The following is a 23,206-nucleotide window of genomic DNA, read 5'->3' as shown; positions in this document are numbered from 1 at the left end:
CTTCTTAGACTGAAAAGAAAAAATATTTTTTGGCCACAAACGCCATATCATTTATAGTCATCTACATGTCTCAAAAGAAAATAGTCTATCTACTTTTAATCTATTCAACTGCTTAGAAAATCTGTAGCAAGCATGTAGCATCTGTATATGTGACAGGGTGACTCAAACAATGACTTTGGCCCATATAAATATCAATCGTGTGTTTATGTGATAATAAGAAATACAAGTTGTATAATTTGAGATATATTCCAAATCCCATAGCACGTGCTTAAAAGCCAAGGGTCCTTAACTCTTGGTGATGCAGTTTCCCAGTGTGGAGCATGCTGTGTCCCTTGAAATTGTGTAGGTAACTTAATAAAATAACAAGACTCACAGGTGGTTTCCAGCCAAGATTTATTTTACTTTTCCTGCATTAATCACAGTCATTTTCTATTGAGAGGATGTTTGAAAAAATGATAATTTTACACGCAGAAAATATTTCTGACCTAACATGACTGAATTTTCTTGGACTGGCCTTACTGCTACATTTTTACTTTTGTATCACCTCTCCTCAAAGATCATTCCTTTTCTAGAAATGGGGCCAGATGCCCCTTGTACTCCTTTAAACCCTTAGCCTAAGCCTCTTTCTGAATAATGTGTTCCATATGTTTATCACAATTTGCATGAAATATCTGGGCCCGAGTCCCTTTATTTATTGCAAGTTTCCTGATTTTTAGAACATAACTTTTGGATTCTGAACCTTCGTTGAACCATGCTGTCATGGGCTTGGTTTCCAGACTGACTGTAATTCAGAGCGCGAGCTTTCTCTCTCTCCTTAGCTTTCTCTCTCTTTCTTTTTAAATAAAGGGAAAGCATTGAGGCGTTTAAAAAGCGTGGGCATGACTTTTGTAAAGAAGTTTGGCATTTACTCTAAGAAAATGTTGTGGGGTTTGTTTGGCGTAGTAATGTTAAGTAGCCAGATTTGGGGGTGCCAAGTCAGAGAATGCCACTCTTCCTTCACAGTCAGGACCCGCGTGACTTCATGAAGTGATCTTTCAAGCGACGTGCATTTATGCCCAACCACCCTGGGACCTCTTGCCTCAGATGTTCTGCACGAAGCCAAGCCCAGGCTCACACAGTGCACTCGATAGTCAACAGTGGGTGTAGTACCCTCCCCCATACGCCTGCACACGGAGCATCTCCTTGGGCATAAGGCACAGTCCACTCTCTCGAGGCTGCCACCTTCCCCATTCCGGCCGCAAATGGGACCCTCTCCCTGACTGTTTTGCCGTCCCCTGCCATTCGTTCAGCAGGACTTTGACTTCAGGGTCGCTGCCTGCTGATGCTACAGACTGAATGGTAGCTGAAGTTTCAGGATCAGGCAGTCTTTCTCCTTCCCCAGAAAATGACGTCCAGAATGTTTCCTGTTCTCTTTCTATTTTGTTTGAAAACGCTGCCAAAGGGAATTGTATTTTAAAAGCCCAAGTTATTTTGGAACCATTGTAAGTACCAAGGTGTTTCTGAATGTTTATGATTGCGGCACAAGCCCATTTGAAACCGAATGGATGTGTATCAAAATATTCCCTCTTGGCTAAGAACATAAAAGCCAAAGTTCAACTTGTGGTGAGTTTTTATTGCCAAGTTATATACCCCTCTCTGGACAAGAGTTGGTCATGAGATGTTTGATAGCATCTGACCTCGAAGCAGCTGCTGCCCGGTTCACTTTGTGGGTCTGAAGGATACAGTCATCTTTCATGTGTATTTTTAGGGCCTATGTGTGCTTTCTTCAGAAGAAAGTTTGCTTTCTCTAGCAAAGCTCTGTAGACTCACCTCCACTCGTGTTTTTACTGGGAAAGCTGGAAACTATAAAACTGTAACAACAACACAGAAAATATATTACAGGGAGAAAAACAGGCATTCAGGGCCAAAATCTGTAAAGTGTTTCAGTGACTGGGGTGGGAGCAAAGGAGCCACTTTTTGATGTTCAGTATTTATACAGCCGCCTATTTCGTGGTAAGAGTTCATGGCAGCTGTGATACCTCTAAAACAGGAAACCACCAACTCACTGTTTTATTGATATTTAAATACCTTGTATGTTTTAATCACTCTCCCTACAGGAATGTAGAATCCTGAAGAATTTCTCCTCCTTGAGGGCCATCGTTTCGGCACTGCAGTCCAATTCCATCTATCGGTTAAAAAAGACTTGGGCCGCGGTCCCAAAGTAAGTTCCCAAGTGTTCTGCTCTGCTTTCTTTGGCTGGGCTGATTCGTGGCTGCATAGATGGTGTGGGTCCTCATTTTCAAAGCTCATATTATATAACTAGAGAAACATCTTTGAAAGCCTCTGTGTGTTCCAGGCAGGGTGTGTTTTACACATCATCATGAATGAGTTTTGAGGCAGGGCTGCTGCAGAAATCAAACTCATTCTCAAAGGGTGCCAAAGCCAAGATGATTGGCTTTGGGGATGATTTTAAGGATGTGCCTATTATCTGGGCTTTGAGGGATAAGGTTGTGGAGTGATGAAGTTACAGCAATTTGCCATTAGTTCTGGTTATTTTCCAGCCACATTCCAAAGCCCTAAGCTGTTCCAAGCTGTGAGGGATAGCGTGTGCAGATAGGACATTAGTTCTTGCTGTTCAACCAGAATCCACTTAGTTTGTTTCTGCTTCCGCCTATTAAAAGCTATCTTAATGATATTAAAAACGTCTAGGTATTCCTTCCTAGGTACCTGACTAAAAATGATTAACCGCCCACATCCTGTATTGTGTTTTTCTTCGTATTTCTTGCTGTAACCTTTCGAACAATGAACAATTGTGTCCTTCCTTATTGTTTCACTGTCGCTCTCGCCCCCATGTCCAGAGCTTCACTGAACTCTAGACCAGAGGGCTTTTTGCAAAGGAGGGAAGAGTGAGTAAGGAGGCAGTTCTGGTCCCCCATGAGTACAGATGTAGATGCTGGGGCATGTGTCGTGACTACAAACTAGGTCAGCTACTTTCAACAAAGTCTCTCTCGGTTTGCACGAATCAAGAAGTCAGGCCATAACAGGGAAGGATGCGTGAACTGTTTATAACCTGTATTGTATGCAGCACAGTCTATACTGTGTGCAGTGCAGTCTGTGCCGTGTGAGGCACTGTCAGTTCCAGTCGGGAGCCAGGCCAGCTTGCTCCCCAGGCAGGCCTGCCTTGTGCGTTTGGTGGGCTCTGTCCTTAGAGTGGAAGGTCTAGGTATTCAGTTTCATCAACTCACTCAGAGCTGCTTAAGCCTGAAGGGACTGACACTACCCAAACCCAACAGAGATCCAGATTGGTAAACGAGAGTTTCATAGATTTATGCTGAAAAAGGGGTGCCAGAGTGTTCAACCTACTGATAAGCTCACATTCTCTATCAGAGGAAAGTCTGCCCAGGGGAAGTCACGTTATTTATTATATAATTCTTTGATGGGTTTTGAAGCAGGTGATCTTATTGCCTGGTGTTATACATCTGCAGACGCCTCAGCCACTTGGACTCCAGAGCTCGTGTTCTGTTATCTCTCAGGAGAAAAAGTGGCAGACAGGCTTTTCAAAGTCCAGTGCAATTTTCTCGATTACCACTCTTTTCCTGGGTTCTTTCTCCTCTTCATTAGTCTGAATGAAGAGGATTGATTGATTTTCCTCTGCACAGGAGTCTTAGGAAAGATAAGGATCATATAAAATCATTTAGATGTTAGGCCCTGGCGAAATATGATGGGAAAATCAGCTGCGTACAGCGTCCCCATCCTCAGCACCCCAGCCCCACTCCTTCCTCTCATCACTGCTCCTCAACTGTGGTATCAGCAACAACGGGACGGTCAGGGGCTAAAACGAAGCCTTGCCCCACTGCACCCTTCTCTGGTGGCAGTGAAAGGTAATCCTATCTTTCCTTGGTGGTTGATACGTAGAACACTATAGAAAGTCACTTAGCCAGGCAAAGATTTCTACCATAGCAAATCTGAGGCTAAAACACAAGTAAAAAAATTAGTGGACTTGTTTCTTCATCTCCTTGGTTACCATATGAGAAGGTCCATTCTTCCAGCTGGCTTTTTTTTTTTTTTTACATCTTTATTAGAGTATAATTGCTTTACAATGGTGTGTTAGTTTCTGCTTTATAACAAAGTGAATCAGTTATACATATACATATGTTCCCATATCTCCTCCCTCTTGCGTCTCCCTCCCTCCCACCCTCCCTATCCCACCCCTCCAGGCGGTCACAAAGCACCGAGCTGATCTCCCTGTGCTATGCGGCTGCTTCCCACTAGCTATCTACCTTACGTTTGGTAGTGTATATATGTCCATGCCTCTCTCTCGCTTTGTCACAGCATATCCTTCCCCCTCCCCATATCCTCAAGTCCATTCTCTAGTAGGTCTGTGTCTTTATTCCTGTCTTACCCCTAGATTCTTCATGACATTTTTTTTTCTTAAATTCCATATATATGTGTTAGCATACGGTATTAGTCTTTCTCTTTCTGACTTACTTCACTCTGTATGACAGACTCTAGGTCTATCCACCTCATTACAAATACCAGCTGGCTTTTGTATTTAAGAAACACCACAAAACAAACCTCAAAGCCCTATTCTTTACAACATGGGTGTCTGGTTTGTGTCTTCATTGGTTGGTGGGTTCATATTTTAGCGGGGCTGCTGGAGAAGTATCACAGTTCCCGAGAGAAGCCACTTGCATATCAGCTCTATATAGTTTCTATTGCTAAATTCAAGGAACAGGGTTAAGAGATTTTATTCAGTTATTACTTTCCTGATAACCCTTTATGTTGATAACTTTCAGTGGACAGAGAAGACATCTATTTCTTTCTGTTTATTTAGGCCCACATGCAATTAAGTTCTTAATGATTTTTTCCAAACTATAAATAGCTTTAATGGTTTTCTTAATTCTAAGAGTAATACTACACTCATTGTAAGACACATAAGTTCTTAGTAATGGCTTTCTCATAATAATGAAAGTGTTGCGTGTAGAATGACATTGCCTCTGTTAATTCTTTGCCTTCAGATCATCCTCTCAGTAACCCTGGAGGGGCGTAGAGAAAAGCGCGAGGCCCGTGGAGACGTAGTGTACCGGGGAGGGGCAAGGGAGGAGGAGGTGCTTCACACGTGTGATTGTGGTGACCTTCACGGCCATCCTGCGAGGGGGCTGTCACTGTTTCCCTAGTGCAGATAAGAAAACTGAAGCTCAGGAAAGTTGAGCAACTTGTCTAAGATCACTTAGGGAGTGAGTGGCCGCGTTGGGATTGGAACCCACCACCTCTGACTCCAGAGCCCGTTCTGGTTCCACCATCTACTCTGACTCTAAGAGGTTCAGGAAATTTGGGTTCTGTACTGCAGCTCTCAGCAGTGAGTAGTGGAAGCTCAGACCAATCCCCAACCCTGGCATCTTCATCTCTCCAACGAGGGGACTGGCCAAGAAGAGTTCTCAGGTCCTGTAGGGCTGTGGGTGTGTTGCTAAGAGAGAATTTTTTTTAACTTGCCAAAGAGAACATGTCCCAATTAGACAACTTAATACCCCAGTTTAACGATCTTTGTTTATGATTATAACATGCATGTTTAGAAACTATCCCTCTCTTCACACAGGTGATCATGTCTACCTGTAAAAAAAAAAAAAAAAAAGCCACCCTGCATGAGAAAGGTCATTGGCTTTGTCTGTGCTCATGTAGCCCTCCCCTCTGTAGCCAGAGGTACTGAGGGCACCTGGGCCCAAGGTGTGGGACTTTTACTAATCTTCATTTGTTAATGTTTTCTTCATCCCTTTTGTAGGGACCGAATGCTGATGTTTGAAGAACTTTCAGACATCTTCTCAGACCATAATAACCACCTGACCAGCCGGGAGCTACTGATGAAGGTGAGGGCGCTGGGTTGTACTGTGCTGACCGCTCTGGCATCCGTTCAACGGAAGGGTAGCTTGAGGGCTCCTTGGATGCCTGCAGTCCCTTGAGAGAGGCTACAGGGACTGGAAGGCAGAACTTTTGGTTTTTATGCCAAATCGAAGAAGCCTGAGGCTGAGAAAATTCAAAGTCCAGCTCCTCAGCTTCACCGCGACGCAACCAGATTGTGAAACTTGCGTTGCTGCCTGCAGCTCCTCAACAAGCTGCCCTGGAAACACTGAGTGCTGGCAGTGAGGTGGGTGAGAGAGCCTGGAATATCCTCCTCAGCAAAACAGCTTCTAGAAGGACAGGGACCAAGCCTGCAATTCTACATCCTTTATTTGCACTAAATTGCGCAGCCAGTCCGTCAGCAGTTTTATCGAACACCAGATGAGTGCTGGCTTCTGAACGGCAGGCTAGGTAAAGCTACAGCTCGGTTCATTTTCTTTCTCTAGATGTTTGTTAAACATCTAATATTTGTAAAGCATTTGACCGGCCTCTGGGAGTATGAAGAAGACGAACACAGACCCTGTTTTCAGGAACTTAACCTGCTGGTGGGTGGATATAGACACTAAACAAGAACGAGTAGTCAAAGAAAGGTACAAAGATAGGTTGTGAGCAATCATCAGAGGGGAACATAGACCAGATATTATCTTCACGGCCTCTCTATAAAGTAGATTTTATCCTCCTTATTTTGCAGCTAGCCAAGCCTCAGAGAGGTAAGGAACAAACCCGAAGTCCCACACCTGGTAGGTGGTGGAGCTAGAATGTGAATCCAGCCTGGTGGGACTGTAAAGCCAGTGCTTTCATCACTTAGGCATAAAACTATTTCTTTTGACCACTTGGGAGTAGGAGGCAGGGTATGTCATGTGAAACTTCATGGAGAAGGAAAATAAGTTGGTAATTCAGTTAATCCTGATTGGGCATTCACTGTGTGCTGGGTGAGGGAGGTACAGCCGTTCTGAAGGCAGCCTCCAATCTTAAGGAGACTGCAGTCTCATGGGGGAGGTGAAGTGGGCAATTATGAAAAAAAATCCCCAAACCAAAAATAAAAACAAAAAAACTATAATATGTGCTACCTTAGGGGGAAGCCCTGAACTGGGCTGTTAGAACAGAGGACCCTTGTCCTTAGTCTCTTTTTCTGTGAATTGGAGATGATAATAGTACTGTTTAGTCTACTGATCTCATGGAATTGTTTTGAAGATTGACTAAGGAAATATTTGAAAGCCATGTGCAAATGTCAATTTTTTTTAGTATTTCGCAGGCTATCTACATGTGAAACCAAAGTATGCATAACAAATGAAAATGAAGAAAGTATAAGTGATACATGTAAGCTTACAGTAGACACTTGGAGTAGGAATGAGAGTCAAGTGGGGATGGGGTTACTTAGAAAAGGCATCAGTTGATAACTGTTAGGTTAGTCGTTCCTGTAAGAGCATCTGTTACGGTCTTCTTGACTGTTCTCCTAAGTCCTGCTTCTCTTCCTTCATGTCTCAGTGAGGACTAAATTTCTGCTTGAATCCTTCCTTGACACCCTCAGGTCTGATTAGGCCCCTTCCCATGTCCTCCAGAAGCCCGTCATTCCTCTGTCCTAACACTTATCATATGCTCCATTAGAATCGCTTGTGCATTTCACCTGTCTCCCTGCTGGCCTGTAAGCCTCTTGCAGGCAGGGCCTTTTTCACTGTTATGTCTCTAATGCCTAACACATTGGGCATGTAGCAAGTGTTCAGAAACCGACATCCATTGATGGACCTCCTCATTCACAGGACTTTAACAACTTGCCCACTCTTAGCCCTTCCTGGCGTAGATGATGTGAGCAGGGCAGGGCGTCTGCTGTCTGACTTTGGATTAGGCTCACCTGATGAACTGCACACTAAACAATGCTTGGCTTGCTGAGGTCGTGTTACTCCCCGCTTCACATCCCCTTGGATTTGCAGACTTTAAATGGAAACTCATCTGGCTGGAAGGAGATGGCTTAGTGGTCTCCCTGTCAGTAATACAAAGCTGGACTAATTGGAGCCACACATTCAAATCCCAATAGCTCTGAGTCATCCTTCCAAAGCAGATAAATTGAATACTGTGCAGCTCATTGCCTGGTGGCTGTCTTCTGGCTGAAACCTTAGAAGCAGAGCTATATCTAGACATTAAAGGTCCCATAAAACTTTCTGAAACGTAGAAGTTTACCTCGGTGCTCTAGGTTAAATTTCTTATACGTGGCTGGAATTCCAAAGATGAAAAACTTGGCTATGAACTCACGTGGCCTGCACATTATCGTCAATGATAGTGGAATGTTTTGGGCAGGTCATACGTCTCTGTGGGTCCCTTTCCAGTCATCTTTGTTTATTATTCTTCATACTAAGTATATAATTCTGGATATGAATTCTCAGCACAGTTGTAACGAAATGAAGGTACTTTGGTTTTCAGAAGAACCATGGCTGGTCTCTGTTTTTAATATGCCACTCCTGGACTTAAACTGATTTGTGGTTGGGTAATCCTAGTCGTGAATGACCTCTCTTCTCTTCTGCTTCTGGACAGATGTAAGGTGCTACCTCTATAATACTACAGCTGAGGCAACATCAGAATTAGCAAAAATCTGTGGTTTTCCTTTTAATTGTTGGAGACAAATGTTTTTATTTTACTCGGAGATTATCTTAAACCTGTTACTGTCTTATGACTTCCGAAACTTGGATCATTCCAAGCAGGTTATCTATGGAGTCTGCACATTTCAAACCAACAGGAAGGCAGAATCTCACCAAATCTTCTTGTTTCTTGGGATTCTTGGTGAGAACTCTTCTGGGTTACATTGCTAGAAACAAATGCTAGAAAGGCCCAGTCTCTGGTGGAGATGTCTGTTTAGCGAAGCTCCAAGCACACTGAAGTCAGAGCTGGGGTAGAAGACCGTAGGGCTGGGAAGGCCTATTCACATAATTACCATTAACTGCTGAGCTGTCATTTAATCAACATGTATGGAGAGGGATCCAAATGTCTCTGTAGCACCCAAGTAGAAGAGGCCCCTCTGAGGCCCAGGAACAGGATGGATGAGGGCAGCTGTCCTTTGCCACAGATGGAGATAGAGAGAAAGTGAGACTCAGGTGAGAAGTTTGCACTAGAGAGAGAGAAAGAAGGACAGAGAGGAGAGGAGACAAGAGGAGAGTGGAAGGTTGATGGAGGGCAAGATTTGGAATTCATCCAAACATGGGTGATGATTGAGGTCACAGAACTGGATAGTATTTCCAAATACCTGAGTAGAGTGAAAAACAAGATGACATTGTCAGAAAGAAGAGTCATTAAGAGAGAGTGAACACAGGCAGCAAAAGGAGGCCAGAGGAGGGACCCAGAGCAATGCAATCACAAATCCTGTGAAGAGTCTCAAGAAGTTTCAAGGGATTGGTGTTGTGAGACCTTGCAGGGCAAAGGATTTAGGGCCGAGGAAGGAAAACACTTCCACATCCAAAACGTGGTTGGATGTGGCACATAGGGGATTTCAGTTGACACCTCACCTGGAAGAGCTGGCACTACTAGTCAGTCTTTTTTTAGTTCTCTATCCAGGAGTGGAATCTCGCTCTCATGAAGTCATGAAATCAGCAAACCTTCCAGCTCCTCATCCCAGATCTTTGTCCTCCCAATGAGGAGGTTTTCCTAAGTGCTCTTTTAGGATCCTACTTCTGTGATTCTCAGGAGCCTCTTAAATTTTCAGAAATCCTTCTTAATAATTTTAAGTATACCTGCAATAATGTCCATACATTAAATGTCTGTCAGTGATTGAGAAACTGAAAGGGAACCAGGATAACCTACTCCCTGGAAAGAGGTGGACATTGCATTCAAGTCAGAAAGAATTGATTTCTCACTCCAAGAAAATTCTCAAGAGTTTCCTCTTAGATAGCCTCATCCACCAGAAGGCAGGCAGCAGAAGCAAGAAGAACTACAGTCCTGCAGCCTATGGAACAAAAACTACTTTCTCAGAGAGATAGACAAAATGAAAAGGGCAGAGAACTATGTACCAGATGAAGGAACAAGATAAAACCCCAGAAAAACAACTAAATGAAGTGGAGATAGGCAACTTCCAGAAAAAGAATTCAGAATAATGATAGTGAAGATGATCCAGGACCTTGGAAAAAGAATGGAGGCAAAGATTGAGAAGATGCAAGAAATGTTTAACAAAGACCTAGAAGAATTAAAGAGCAAACACCTAGGAGAATTAAAGAACAAACAAACAGAGATGAACAATACAATAACTGAAATGAAAAACACACTAGAAGGAATCAATAGCAGAATAACTGAGGCAGAAGAACGGATAAGTGACCTGGAAGACAGAATGGTGGAATTCACTGCTGTGGAACAGAATAAAGTAAAAAGAATGAAAAGAAATGAAGATGGCCTAAGAGACCTCTGGGACAACATTAAACACACCAACATTCGCATTATAGGGGTCCCAGAAGGAGAAGAGAGAGAGAGGACCCGAGAAAATATTTGAAGAGATTATAGTTGAAAATTCCTTAACATGGGAAAGGAAATAGCCGTCCAAGTCCAGGAAGCACAGAGAGTCTCAGGCAGGATAAACCCAAGGAGAATCATGCCAAGACACATAGTAATCAAATTGACAAAAATTAAACACAAAGAAAAATTATTAAAAGCAACAAGGGAAAAACAACAAATAACATACAAGGGAACTCCCTTAAGGTTAACAGCTGATTTCTCAGCAGAAACTCTACAAGCCAGAAGGGAGTGGCATAATATATTTAAAGTGATGAAAGGGAAGAAACTACAACCAAGATTACTCTACCAGGCAAGGACCTCATTCAGATTCGATGGAGAAATTAAAACCTTTACAGACAAGCAAAAGCTAAGAGAATTCAGCACCACCAAACCAGCTTTACAACAAATGCTAAAGGAACTTCTCTAGGCAGGAAACACAAGACAAGGAAAAGACCTACAATAACAAACCCAAAACAATTAAGAAAATGGCAACAGGAAAACACATATCGATAACTACCTTAAATGCAAATGGATTAAATGCTCCAACGAAAAGACATAGACTGGCTGAATGGATACAAAAACAAGACCCGTGTATATGCTGTCTATAAGAGACCCACTTCAGACCTAGGGACACATACAGATGGAAAGTGAGGGGATGGAAAAAGATATCCCATGCAAATGGAAATCAAAAGAAAGCTGGAGTAGCAATACTCATATCAGATAAGATAGACTTTAAAATAAAGAATATTACAAGAGACAAGGAAGGACACTACATAATGATCAAGGGATCAATCCAAGAAGAAGATATAACAATTATAAATATATATGCACCCAACATAGGAGCACCTCAATATGTAAGGCAAATGCTAACAGCTATAAAAGGAAAAAACAATAGTAACACAATAATAGCGGGGGACTTGAACACCTCACACCAATGGACAGATCATCCACACAGAAAATTAATAAGGAAAAACAAGCTTTTAATGACACAATAGGTCAGATAGACTTAATTGATATTTATTGGACATTCCATCCAAAAATAGCGTACTACACCTTCTTCTCAAGTGCACACAGAACATTCTTCAGGATAGATCACATCTTGGGTCACAAATCAAGATTCAGTAAATTTAAGAAAATTGAAATCATATCAAGCATCTTTTTCCAACCACAGCGCTATGAGATTAGAAATAAATTACAGGGAAAAAAACGTAAAAAACACAAACACCTGGAGGCTAAACAGTACATTACTAAATAATCAAGAGATCACTGAAGAAGTCAAAGAGGAAATTAGAAAATACCTAGAGACAAATGACAATGAATACACGATGATCCAAAACCTGTGGGATGCAGCAAAAGCAGTTCTAAGAGGGAAATTTATAGCAATACAATCCTACCTCAAGAAACAAGAAAAATCTCAAATAAACAATCTAACCTTACACCTGAAGGAACTAGAGAAAGAAGAACAAACAAAACACAAAGTTAGTAGAAGGAAAGAAATCATAAAGATCGGAGCAGAAATAACTGAAATAGAAATAAAGAACACAATGGCAAAGATCAATAAAACTAAAAGCTGGTTCTTTGAGAAGATAAACAAAATTGATAAACCTTTAGCCAGACTCATCAAGAAAAAGAGGGAGAGGACTCAAATCAATAAAATTATAAATGAAAAAGGAGAAGTTACAATGGATACCACAGAAATACAAAGCATCCTAAGATACTACTGCAAGCAACTCTGTGTCAATAAAATGGACAACCTGGAAGAAATGGACAAATTCTTAGAAAGATATAACCTTCCAATACTGAACCAGGAAGAAATAGAAAATATGAACAGACCAATCACAGGTAATGAAATCGAAACTGTGATTAAAAATCTCCCGAAAGGGCTTCCCTGGTGGCGCAGTGGTTGAGAGTCCGCCCGCCAATGCAGGGGACACAGGTTCGTGGCCCGGTCCAGGAAGATCCCACATGCCACGGAGTGACTAGGCCTGTGAGCCATGGCCGCTGAGCCAGCGTGTCAGGAGCCTGTGCTCCACAATGGGAGAGGCCACAAGAGTGAGAGGCCCGTGTACCGCAAAAAAAAAAAAAAAAAAAAAAGTATAAAAATCTCCCAACAAACAAAAGCCCAGGACCAGATGGCTTCACAGGTGAATTCTATCAAACATTTAGAGAAGAGCTAACACCCATCCTTCTCAAGCTCTTCCAAAAAATTGCAGAGGAAGGAACACTCCCAAACTCGTTCTACGAGGCCACCATCATCCTGATACCAAAACCAGACAAAGATACTACAAAAAAAGAAAATTAGAGACCAATATCACTGACAAATATAGACGCAAAAGCCCTCAACAAAATACTAGCAAACAGAATCCAACAACACATTAAAAGGATCATATACTATGATCAAGTGGGATTTATCCCAGGGATGCAAGGATTCTTCACTATATGCAAATCAATCAACGTGATACACCATATTAACAAGCTGAAGAATAAAAACCATATGATCATCTCAATAGTTGCAGGAAAAGCTTTTGACAAAATTCAACACCCATTTATGATAAGAACTCTCCAGAAAAGTGGACATAGAGGGAACCTACCTCAACATAATAAAGGCCATATATGACAAATCCACAGCAAACATCATTCTCAGTGGTGAAGAACTGAAAGCATTTCCTCTAAGATCAGGAACACGACAAGGATGTCCACTCTCACCACTATTATTCAACATAGTTTTGGAAGTCCTAGCCATGGCAATCAGAGAAGAAAAAGAAATACAAATGGGAAAAGAAGGAGTAAAACTGTCACTGTTTGCAGATGATATGATATTATACATAGAAAATCCTAAAGATGCCACCAGAAAACTACTAGAGCTAATCAATGAATTTGGTAAAGTTGCAGGATACAAAATTAATGCACAGAAATCTCTCATATTCCTATACACTAACAACAGAAGATCAGAAAGAGAAATTAAGGGAACAATCCCACTCACCATTGCAACAAAATGAATAAAATACCTAGGAATAAACCTACCTAAGGAGGCAAAAAGACCTGTGCTCAGAAAACTATAAGACACTGATGAAATAAATCAAAGATGACATAAACAGATGGAGAGATGTACCATGTTCTTGGACTGGAAAAATCAGTATTGTGAAAATGACTATACTACCCAAAGCAATCTACAGATTCAATGCAATCTCTATCAAATTACCAATGGCATTTTTTACAGGACTAGAACAAAAAAATCTCAAAATTTGTATGGAGACACAAAAGACCCCAAATGGCAAAGCAATCTTGAGTGAAAAAAATGGAGCTGGAGGAATCAGACTCCCTGACTTCAGACTATACTACAAAGCTACAGTAATCAAGAGAGTATGGTACTGGCACAAAAACAGAAATATAGATCAATGGAACAGGATAGAAATCTCAGAGATAAACCCATGCACCTGTGGTCAACTAATCTGTGACAAAGGAGGCAAGGATATTCAATGGAGAAAAGACAATCTCTTCAATAAGTGGTGCTGGGAAAACTGGGTAGCTACATGTAAAAGAATGAAATTAGAACACTCCCTAACACCATACACAAAAATAAACTCAAAACGGATTAGAGACCTAAATGTAAGACCAGACACTATAAAACTCTTAGAGGAAAACATAGGCAGAACACTCTTTGATGTAAATCAACAGCAAGGTCTTTTCTGACCCACCTCCTAGAGTAATGGAAATAAAAACAAAACTAAACAAATGGGACCTAATGAAACTTAAAAGCTTTGACACAGCAAAGGAAACTGAAACAAGGCAAAAAGACAACCCTCAGAATTTGCAAATGAATAAATGGACAAAGGATTAATCTCCAAAATATATAAACAGCTCATGCAACTCAATATTAAAGAAACAACCCAATCAAAAAATGGGCAGAAGACCTAAATAGACATTTCTCCAAAGAAGACGTAAAGATGGCCAAGAGGCACATGAAAAGCTGCTCAACATCACTAATTATTAGAGAAATGCAAATCAGAACTACAATGAGGTATCACCTCACACTGGTTAGAATGGGCATCATCAGAAAATCTGCAAAGAACAAATGCTGGAGAGCATGTGAGAAAAGGGAACCCTCCTGCACTGTTGGTGGGAATGTAAATTGATACAGCCCCTATGGAGAACAGTACGGAGGTTCCTTAAAAAACTAAAAGTAGCATTACCGTATGACCCAGCAATCCCACTACTGGGCATATACCCAGAAAAAACCATAATTCAAAAGGACCCATGCACCCCAGTGTTCATCACAGCACTATTTACAATAGCCAGGACATGGAACCAACCTAAATATCAATCAACAGATGAATGGATAAAGAAGATGTGGCACAAATATACAATGGAATATTACTTAGCCATAAAAAGGAACGAAGTTGGGTCATTTGTAGAGATGTGGGTGGACCTAGAGACTGTCATACAGAGTGAAGTAAGTCAGAAAGAGAAAAACAAATATTGTATATTAATTCATATATGTGGAATCTAGAAAAATGGTATCGATGATCTTATTTACAAAGCAGAAATAGAGACACAGACTTAGAGAACAAATGTATGGACACCAAGGGAGGGAAGCTGGTGATGGGGGTGTGGTGGTGGTGTGATGAATTGGGAGATTGGGATTGACATGTATACACTAATATGTATAAAATAGGTAACTAATAAGAACCTGCTGTATAAAAAAAATAAAATTCAAAAAAAAATTATCAATAGTTTGGGAGGACTCAACCACCCAGCACAGGAAGTGGCACATTTCAGGACACTTTCATTCATCCCCAGGAAAAACTGTAAGCAGGGAATCATTAAACGATACCTCTTCTTATTATCACTTGTAATAGGGAGACTGAAAATTGGTAATGAGTCACTATGGATTCTGTCCCCAGTGATGTACCTGGACCTGGGTAAAGGCTGGTGAATGATACAAGACATTGATGTCGCACTGTCATTGGAAAGGCTAAGTCACTGGAAAAGATTCCCTCGTAGTCGTACAGTAGTGAAAAGTCACGTGCTGTGGTCATATGATAAACCCAGGGAGAACTGACTAATGGAAAAACAATGCAATTATGCACTACTGAATTGTGAAATTTGCCTCCCATTCATGCAGTTCCTGGAAAATGAGAACTTAACAAGACCCCCCAAACCACAAAACCAAAAACACTTTATGTTCAGTCAGCAAAACTGGAGATTAGTCATTATGTAGAAGAGTTTGTTGTCGCAACAGATGGGAGGAGAGAAAGGGTAGCCATCTGTTCTCAGGCGCCAGGAGGAAAGATTGATTTGTAGGAGTTCCAAACCTGAGAGGCAAGTTGGGAGGATGGACTGGGGGAGAAAAAGGGGAGAAAAATGTATGAAGGTCTGGCTTTCACAGATCAGTGCTGGACTTCCTCAGAAAACTTCCGGTATAAAAAGTTTCATTTAGCTAAGAAATACCACAGAAATAGTCCCTTTTCTTTCACAGAATGGTGGCACAGGCCTTTCAGGCCAAGATCAAGAAATCATAAAATTTACAGAGGAAGCGATCTTCATTTCCAGGATGTGTGATTACTTCAAGTGAAATTTGGGATGTGTAAAAATTGTCTCCAGTTCCAGGAATTGCCTGCCTTGTATTAATGATTGATTTTATAACCAAATCAGGGGCTCTTCTTACAAAATGGGGGGGGGGAACGGGATAAGCCATGGCCACCAGGCACCCTCAAGAATAGATGGCTCAACCAGTAGCCAGCCGAGTGTTTGCATAATAGTCCAGAGCCTGCTGGAGGCCTCTTCACTTTGCATGACGTCCAGATAGTTGTGCAGAGGTTCCGCCCCAGAAACTAGGTGCCCCTTCACTTGCCCCTGTATCACTTTCCTCTGTGTGTGCTTCTGTTTCTTAGGAAGGAACCTCAAAATTTGCAAACCTGGACAGCAGCGTGAAGGAAAACCAGAAGCGCACTCAGAGGCGGCTTCAGCTCCAGAAGGACATGGTATGTAAGGCCCTGGGTCTCCCTGAGGGCCCACCAGAGAGCAGCCCTATGTCAGGGGCTGGGCTCCTGCATGGCCCTGGACCCTTTAGTCTGCAGGGTGCCCCTGCCCTCAAAGAAGTTCTCCATTCTTTACCTCATCTGTTCTCAGCAGCCCTGGGAGGTCTGAAGCTATTTTCACTCCCACTGGACCCAGCAGGAAATAAACACTGAAAGTCGCAAATCACATTGTTTTCTGGAACATTTTTATTTTCTGGAAGTGAGGGAAAATCTGCGGCAGGTAGATTTCTGTCCCTTTTGCTGTCTTCTTTATCCACTCCTGCACTTAGGAGCTACCGCGACCTTGGCCTTGAGACCCCTGGGCTTCAGTTCCCCGACGGGAATGCCTACTGTAGCCAGCTTGGAACACACGGTGGCCCAGTACCTGGTTGCCGGGGAGAGAGAGTGTCAGCTCCCACGAGGACTTGGTCCTTGTACTCGGAGATCTTTTCATTTGTTCCAAATCCTCTAGTCATTTTCTGGCTCTCGTCACTAACCCCAAGTACTAGCCAAATCTTTCTAGTTTTTCAGTACTCAAAGGAACGTGATGCCTCCCTGTTCAAGACTGAAAGGTAGTCCTTGACATCATTGGCTTTATTTTTAACACCCTCCTAACTTTTAGCATAGAAGGGGAAAACCAGAGAGAGGAGAATGGAGACTGACAAACTCAAAATACTGTCATCCCTGCTTTGAGAAGATTTTCTCCTTCTTTGGAAAGCTGGGCATAAATCAGACATGTTGGTTTTGAGTGATGGGAGTCTTCTGTAACATAAAGCCTGTAAGGCATTCACAGCACTTCAGACCTTTTTGGTGGTTCAAAGACAAGTTAAAAATAGCCGTTAAGAAAAGAGAGATTATTTCAGTTCAGGATGAGACCTTGTACACATGATAGGGAAGGACATACTGCAGCTGACATAGAGTTCCTGAAGGACAAAGCCCTGCCTGGAGTGAACCTCAAGAAGCAGCTCTGGCTGAGGAAACAGCCAGCTGCACACACATCAGGCAGCCTTGTCCTGCCCTGGTGGAGACTGTTTTCTGGCCAGAATTTCCATAAGTGCCTTAATGGACTGTAGGATAAGGTGTCCATGGAAGCCCCTTTTTATTTTCTCTTCAGAATGGTTAGTGCCTCTGTGGCCTTGTGGAGAATAGGGATGATTTCAAGGGAAATTTGGTGAAATTAATATAGTATGTATATACCTGCAGTGGAAGTGCTTCTACCTTTATTTCTGAAGGAAATTTCTTTTTTCTCTTTTTTTTTTTTGCGGTATGTGGGCCTCTCACTGTTGCGGTCTCTCCCATTGCGGAGCACAGGCTCCGGACGCGCAGGCTCAGCGGCCATGGCACACGGGCCTAGCCGCTCCGCAGCATGTGGGATCTTCCCGGACCGGGGCACGAACCCATGTCCCCTGCGTCAGCAGGCGGACTCTCAACCACTGTGTCACCAGGGAAGCCCGGGGAAATTTCTTTTTAAATAAACTTTTAATTTTAGAATTTAGAGAAGAGTTCCAGATAATACATAGAGTTTCTGTGAATCCCTCCCCCATCCCCCTTCCACCTCCCCACCTCCCCACCTCCCCACCTCCCCACCTCCCCACCTCCCCACCCGTTGACATTTTCTGTAACCGTGGCGTATCTGTCAATACTAAGAAACCGACATGGGCATACTGCTGTTAACTGAAACCCAGACTTGACTTGGATTTCACCAGTTTTCCATGAGCATCCTGGTTCTGTTCCAGGATCCAACCCAGGGCACCCCACTGCATTTAGTTGCCATCCTAGTACCCTCTGCTGTGTGACCGTTTCTGAGTCTTTCCTTGTTTGTCATTACCTGACGGTCTTCAGGAAGACTGTTCTAGTATCCTTAGAATGTCCCACAACCAGGGGGTGTCTGTTGTTTTTCTAGTGACTAGACTGAGGTCACGGGTTTGGGGAAGAATATCACAGATGTGAAGTGTCTTCTTATCGTATCAAGGAGTGAATGACATCTGATGTCACTGGTGATATTAGCCATCATCACTTGGTTAAGGTAGAGTTTGGCAGGTTTTCTACTTTAAAGGGACTGTTTTTCCCTTTCCCTCCTGTATTCTTCAGAACCGAGTCACCAAGCCACTTTACTAGTGACACCCCGTCCTCCTGTGGTCACACTTCTCCAGTGGGCAGCAGCCCAATCCTCTACCAATGGTGAGACCATCCCTCCCAGGGCCATTCTGAACCACCGGGAGTGTCCACATGCTGTGAAAGAGAACAGAGGTCCCTCTGACCTGAGCCTAAGCAATGTGTAAACCCCACTGTGAACACACTTGAACCATCTCCTGGCTTTGAGGCTTGGTTTTCATGACTTTGAAAGTTACCTTGGTGACAGAGTTCCTGACCTATTTGTGTAGGGATTTTTAAAAATCTCATTCATGTAGGTTAGCACTAGTGGCCTTAGATGAGGCCTTGAATGGTCCTTAATTATTCTCCAAATGCTGTCGAGGATCACCTAGCCATTCAAAGACTGCTGCTTCCATCTGCAAATGGGCACGTTGCTGACTGTAGCGGGCCACAGGTCCATTTGGTCCAGTGTGGAGGTTATTGAAACGCTGAACTTTCAATAACAGCGAAGATGGTTTTACTGTGCTTGTTCTTCAGGGTGTGATGCAGGGAACTGTGCCCTACCTGGGCACCTTCCTGACTGACCTGACCATGCTTGACACTGCCCTTCAGGACTACATTGAGGTGAGTTCCAGGCTGCTGGTGCAGGTGGATCGGCAGCCTTCTCGTTGGTTACCCAGGAGAGAAATACACCTTTGTTTGTACCTATCGAGGGCTTTTTATGAACGTGGCATTGTGCTAGATGCTCTGAGGAATACGAAGATGAGTGACACCAGCAGTGGCTCACAGTCCAGTGGAAGGGATATATCAAAGCAGGCAGTGCTGGACAGAAATAGTAAGAATTCAAACAGAAATGCTAAGAGAGAAGAGGACAGGCCACGATCCATTCCCTGTGAGGGGAGGTCATGGCAGATCCCTAGGAAGGAGTGGGTTTGAGCAAAGACCGAGGTGCTGGGTGGGACTTTGGCAGGTGGAGCTGGGGGGATAGTGTACCCTCACATTCTACCTGCTGGGGTAGGGAGTCAGTCAAGCTCGTGGATTTTTAAGTATCGCTTTATTGTTTCAGATGATTACCTTCTCTCTCTCTCTCAGAATGGGGAAAGAAGTGAAACAAGCTACTTGTTAGTAACAGTAATACAGTAGAATATTACATGGAGAAGAGATTGGATATTTGAAATGAAATTTAAGGATCTCCTGTATATTTAAGTTTATCTCACCTTCCTGGTTATCACATGCAGTCAGTCAGTCTGCTTTTACTCTATCATAATTAGAAGGAGTAGCAGTTATCTTGCAAATTCCCACCTCCAAGGTCGTCGTAAATGTTGTGGACACGCTCCCTCAGAGAGAGATGCTCCCGTCTCTTCACATCCTCTGCCTCAGCTTATCTCAGGAAACACTCATCAGTGTTGGGGAATTTGGGGGGAGTGACCAATGATTTAGAAGTTAAATTCAGCCTACTGAGAATAGGAACTGGGACGATGGAGAATTGAAACTTAACTTCGGTGTTCGGTGATGATGTTGTGTAGAAGTTTGATAAACTTCTTTTGATAAAACATTGACAATGTGGTTTCCAGTATGAGTCAATGACCATCTGTTTTTGTTGCTTTTGGTAAAGAAAACAAAGTGTAACAGAACATTCACTCAAGCTTTTGTCTTTACTGTCTCTGCAAATGTATTTGGATTCTGTGTTGTAAATCCTTTATCATGACTGTTTTAGTTGGTTTCAGACATCTTAAGAGAAGGCCGTCTGCCAATCCTGTCCTATTATAATTAAAAGAATGTTTTTCTTTTAAGTGAATGATGTTTCTTTTCCTCCATTGTAGCCATAATTACAGTGTCATGAATAATTGTGACTTTATTATCCCTTTGAGCTATTTTAACAAAAACCTAGAACAAATAAGGCTGAGTTTCAAAGTAGCTTGGTTTGTCATTCATTTAAAAAAATTTCTTTCAGGGTGGGCTGATAAACTTTGAGAAGAGGAGAAGGGTAAGTAGGGGTCTTGGCTGTGGTTTTCCATTTTACTTCATCTGGGCACGAAAAAAATTAGAGGAGTGGAGACTTAAATTTTTTGCAGAGGCAGAAAAAATTTAGCATTTATTGAAAATTTATCAGATGTCATTGTCCTTGGCATGTTGTTATGTGGTATTGCCCAAGAGCCCTGTGGGGTAGGTTTTATCATCCTCAATTCAAGGGTGAGGAAACCAGGACGCAGAGAAATGAAGTAACTTGACCAGAGTCACCGGGTAGCACAGCCAGGGTTCAAATGCTGTCCTGTCTCTCCTGAGCCTGCAGTTCTTCCTTTACCCCCTCATCATCTCCTTCTTTACAATCAGCTTCAGCAATAACAGGTCCATTCTATTAAGGAGAAAGGGTTTCATAAGAGTATATGTTATGGAAGGGTTAATAAAGATGGTTAACTCCTGTAGGCCTACTGAAGAGAGGAAAGGAAACGGTCTTCATTGTTAACATGTGGATAATTATTCTTTTCCTTTCCTGTCAGCATAGGAAGGGGTGTGCAACATCAATTTGAAATTTTTCTGTGGAGAGTAGAAGAGTTCCACACTGCATGAAAAAAGATAAAACAGCTTTGAAAATTCGCTGTGGGTTTAGTGTTTTTTAAAATCGTATATTTAAACAATTCCAAGGAATATGAGTGAGAAAAATAATAACTTCACCCCGTAGTAACTCTCATTGTTCTTTACTTATTCTTTCATTCTTTCATCCCACAAACGTTGACTGCAGACCTAACAGGGGTCGGGCAGTGTGGTAGGTTTAGGGATTGCAGCAGAAAAAGCCCAGAGCTCCCTGCCCTCATAAAGTTCACAGTCAAGGAGGAAAGTAGACAAACAGGCAGTTACAATGCAGCCTGATAAGGGCTTGTGAGCAGAAGTAGTGGGTATTATAGGAGCACATGGGAGGGGCATCTAGCCCCAACTTGTGGGGTCAGAGAAACTTCCAGGAGGAAATGACATTGCAGTTAAAACCAAAGTTTTAGGAGCTGACCAGGCTGAACTCATCAGTAACGAGATACACTACCCTAGACGAATGTAAGCCTTCTGTCCCTGGTAGCGTTTGATGATAAATGTTCCTTGGATACTGAGACCAAGGGTGGAGGTCACTGGATGGGAAGTTGACACCTACGGAATCTGCCAGTTGTTGGGCTGCTTCTGTCCTGTAACATTAAAACAAATTCAGTTATTGCCTCCACAGTTACCCGTCTCTGTCCTTTCCCTTCAGAATAACCCTGGATGGTAATCTCTTTCTTTTTAAGACTAGCGTGTTAAACTTAGGGAAAGTTTGAGTGTAAAACCTAAAGCTAAAGCTTATTTCCATTGCTGACTTTAAAAACATCTTTATTGAAACATCTAAAGAAGTATAAATAATTTTGGACATAATTATACACTTGCTTCTCTTGTGAGCTTTAAAAGACTGAGTTAAATGATTTACTGGAGTAGTAATACCCCAAGGATTCAGGAAATCTAAACATTCAAGTTTATGAGGCCCTAGACTGTTTAGATATTCAGCCCTACCAAAACTTATTTATTGAGGGGTAAGGGTTGAAGAAGATGGGGGTGGGAAACTTGTGTGCTTCCTGACTTAGAGTAATTATTTTCCTTATCTTTTAGGAAGTAGAATTTTTAAATACATTTTAGAAGGACTCAGGCTTAAAAAGTAACTTTTCTGTCTCAAGAATGGAGATGGAAAAGAGAAAAAGGAAGTCACTATGACTTTAGGTAGTACCTAGTTTGGGTCACTTTGGTAGCTTGTTTTATTCACATAAATTGCTTTTTTCAAGGAGAAAGAAGGATTGACCACTAAAGCATGCAAAGACACCAGTGAGTCAGAGCTACAAGCAGTACTTTAGAATCCTCCTAGATGCATTTGTCCATCATTTATCTACTGTGGTGTGTTTTCATGTTGAAAAGATGTATATTTGGTTGGCCTTTTAATTCACTCTTTCTCTTTGGTGCTCTGTCTGCTCTAGGAATTTGAAGTGATTGCCCAAATCAAGCTCTTACAGTCTGCCTGCAACAGCTATTGTATGACCCCAGACCCAAAGTTCATCCAGTGGTTCCAGAGGCAGCAGCTCCTAACAGAGGAGGAGAGGTAGGAGGACACATTGCCCATCAGCGCAGAGCTGTGGTGTTGGCCAGAGGGATACTGCATCTGGTTCCTCATTTGGCCGTTTATTCAACAACTATTTAGTGAGCAGCTCCAAGGTTCCAGATCCTCGGTTTTCAAAGGTTAATGGTATAGCAGGAAGAATTGAACTGATGGCATCAGAAAATGTGCTTTCAGATTCTTGCTCTACCATTTATTTATCTTTGTCACCTTGAACAAGTCACTTCTTCTTCCTGATCTTCAGGATGCTTACTCTAAAATGTTTCTTTGAGAAGATTAAATGTAATCATATTTGAGACAGCATCGTTACCATGTTTGTCACTATTAGTAATTGGTACTAGCTTTGAGGGAGCTTTCAAGTGGGGAGGAGAGACAGACTCATGAAGAATTGAAATACAATGGATAGTCACAGTGCTGCAGGACCCATAGGCAGGAACAGTTCACTTGGCCAAGGAAGGGGGGGAAAAAGGGAAGATAACATGAAGGCATTAACATTTGGGCTGGGCTGTGAAAGAAAGAAAAGATTTCACCAGGAGAACTGGAGAAGAACATTCCAGACAGAGAGGAGAACGTGAGCAAAGGCCTGGTGGCCTGACCAGCTTGGCATTTGGAAGAACAATTGGAC

At 42.3% G+C, this 23,206-nt stretch overlaps 1 protein-coding gene across 3 annotated transcripts in view; it reads left to right on the top strand.

Annotated features, from left to right (window-relative positions):
* The window catches only part of RGL1 (ral guanine nucleotide dissociation stimulator like 1), a 276,917-nt gene that overhangs the window by 233,032 nt on the left and 20,679 nt on the right, over positions 1-23,206 (top strand). For 2 of the 3 annotated variants that reach the window (XM_060131802.1, XM_060131823.1), the window contains 6 exons: positions 2,097-2,200; positions 5,759-5,843; positions 16,239-16,328; positions 18,996-19,082; positions 20,413-20,445; positions 22,445-22,566. In XM_060131802.1, the coding sequence (XP_059987785.1) occupies positions 2,097-2,200; positions 5,759-5,843; positions 16,239-16,328; positions 18,996-19,082; positions 20,413-20,445; positions 22,445-22,566 (521 nt within the window). The remainder of the gene's footprint in view (positions 1-2,096; positions 2,201-5,758; positions 5,844-16,238; positions 16,329-18,995; positions 19,083-20,412; positions 20,446-22,444; positions 22,567-23,206) is intronic. The other variant, XM_060131812.1, reaches the window with a different exon arrangement.

Source organism: Lagenorhynchus albirostris, chromosome 2, assembly GCF_949774975.1.
Source record: "Lagenorhynchus albirostris chromosome 2, mLagAlb1.1, whole genome shotgun sequence".
NCBI lineage: Eukaryota > Metazoa > Chordata > Mammalia > Artiodactyla > Delphinidae > Lagenorhynchus > Lagenorhynchus albirostris.
Note: the sequence above shows the minus strand (reverse complement) of the source record. Positions and strands in the feature narration are given on the sequence as shown.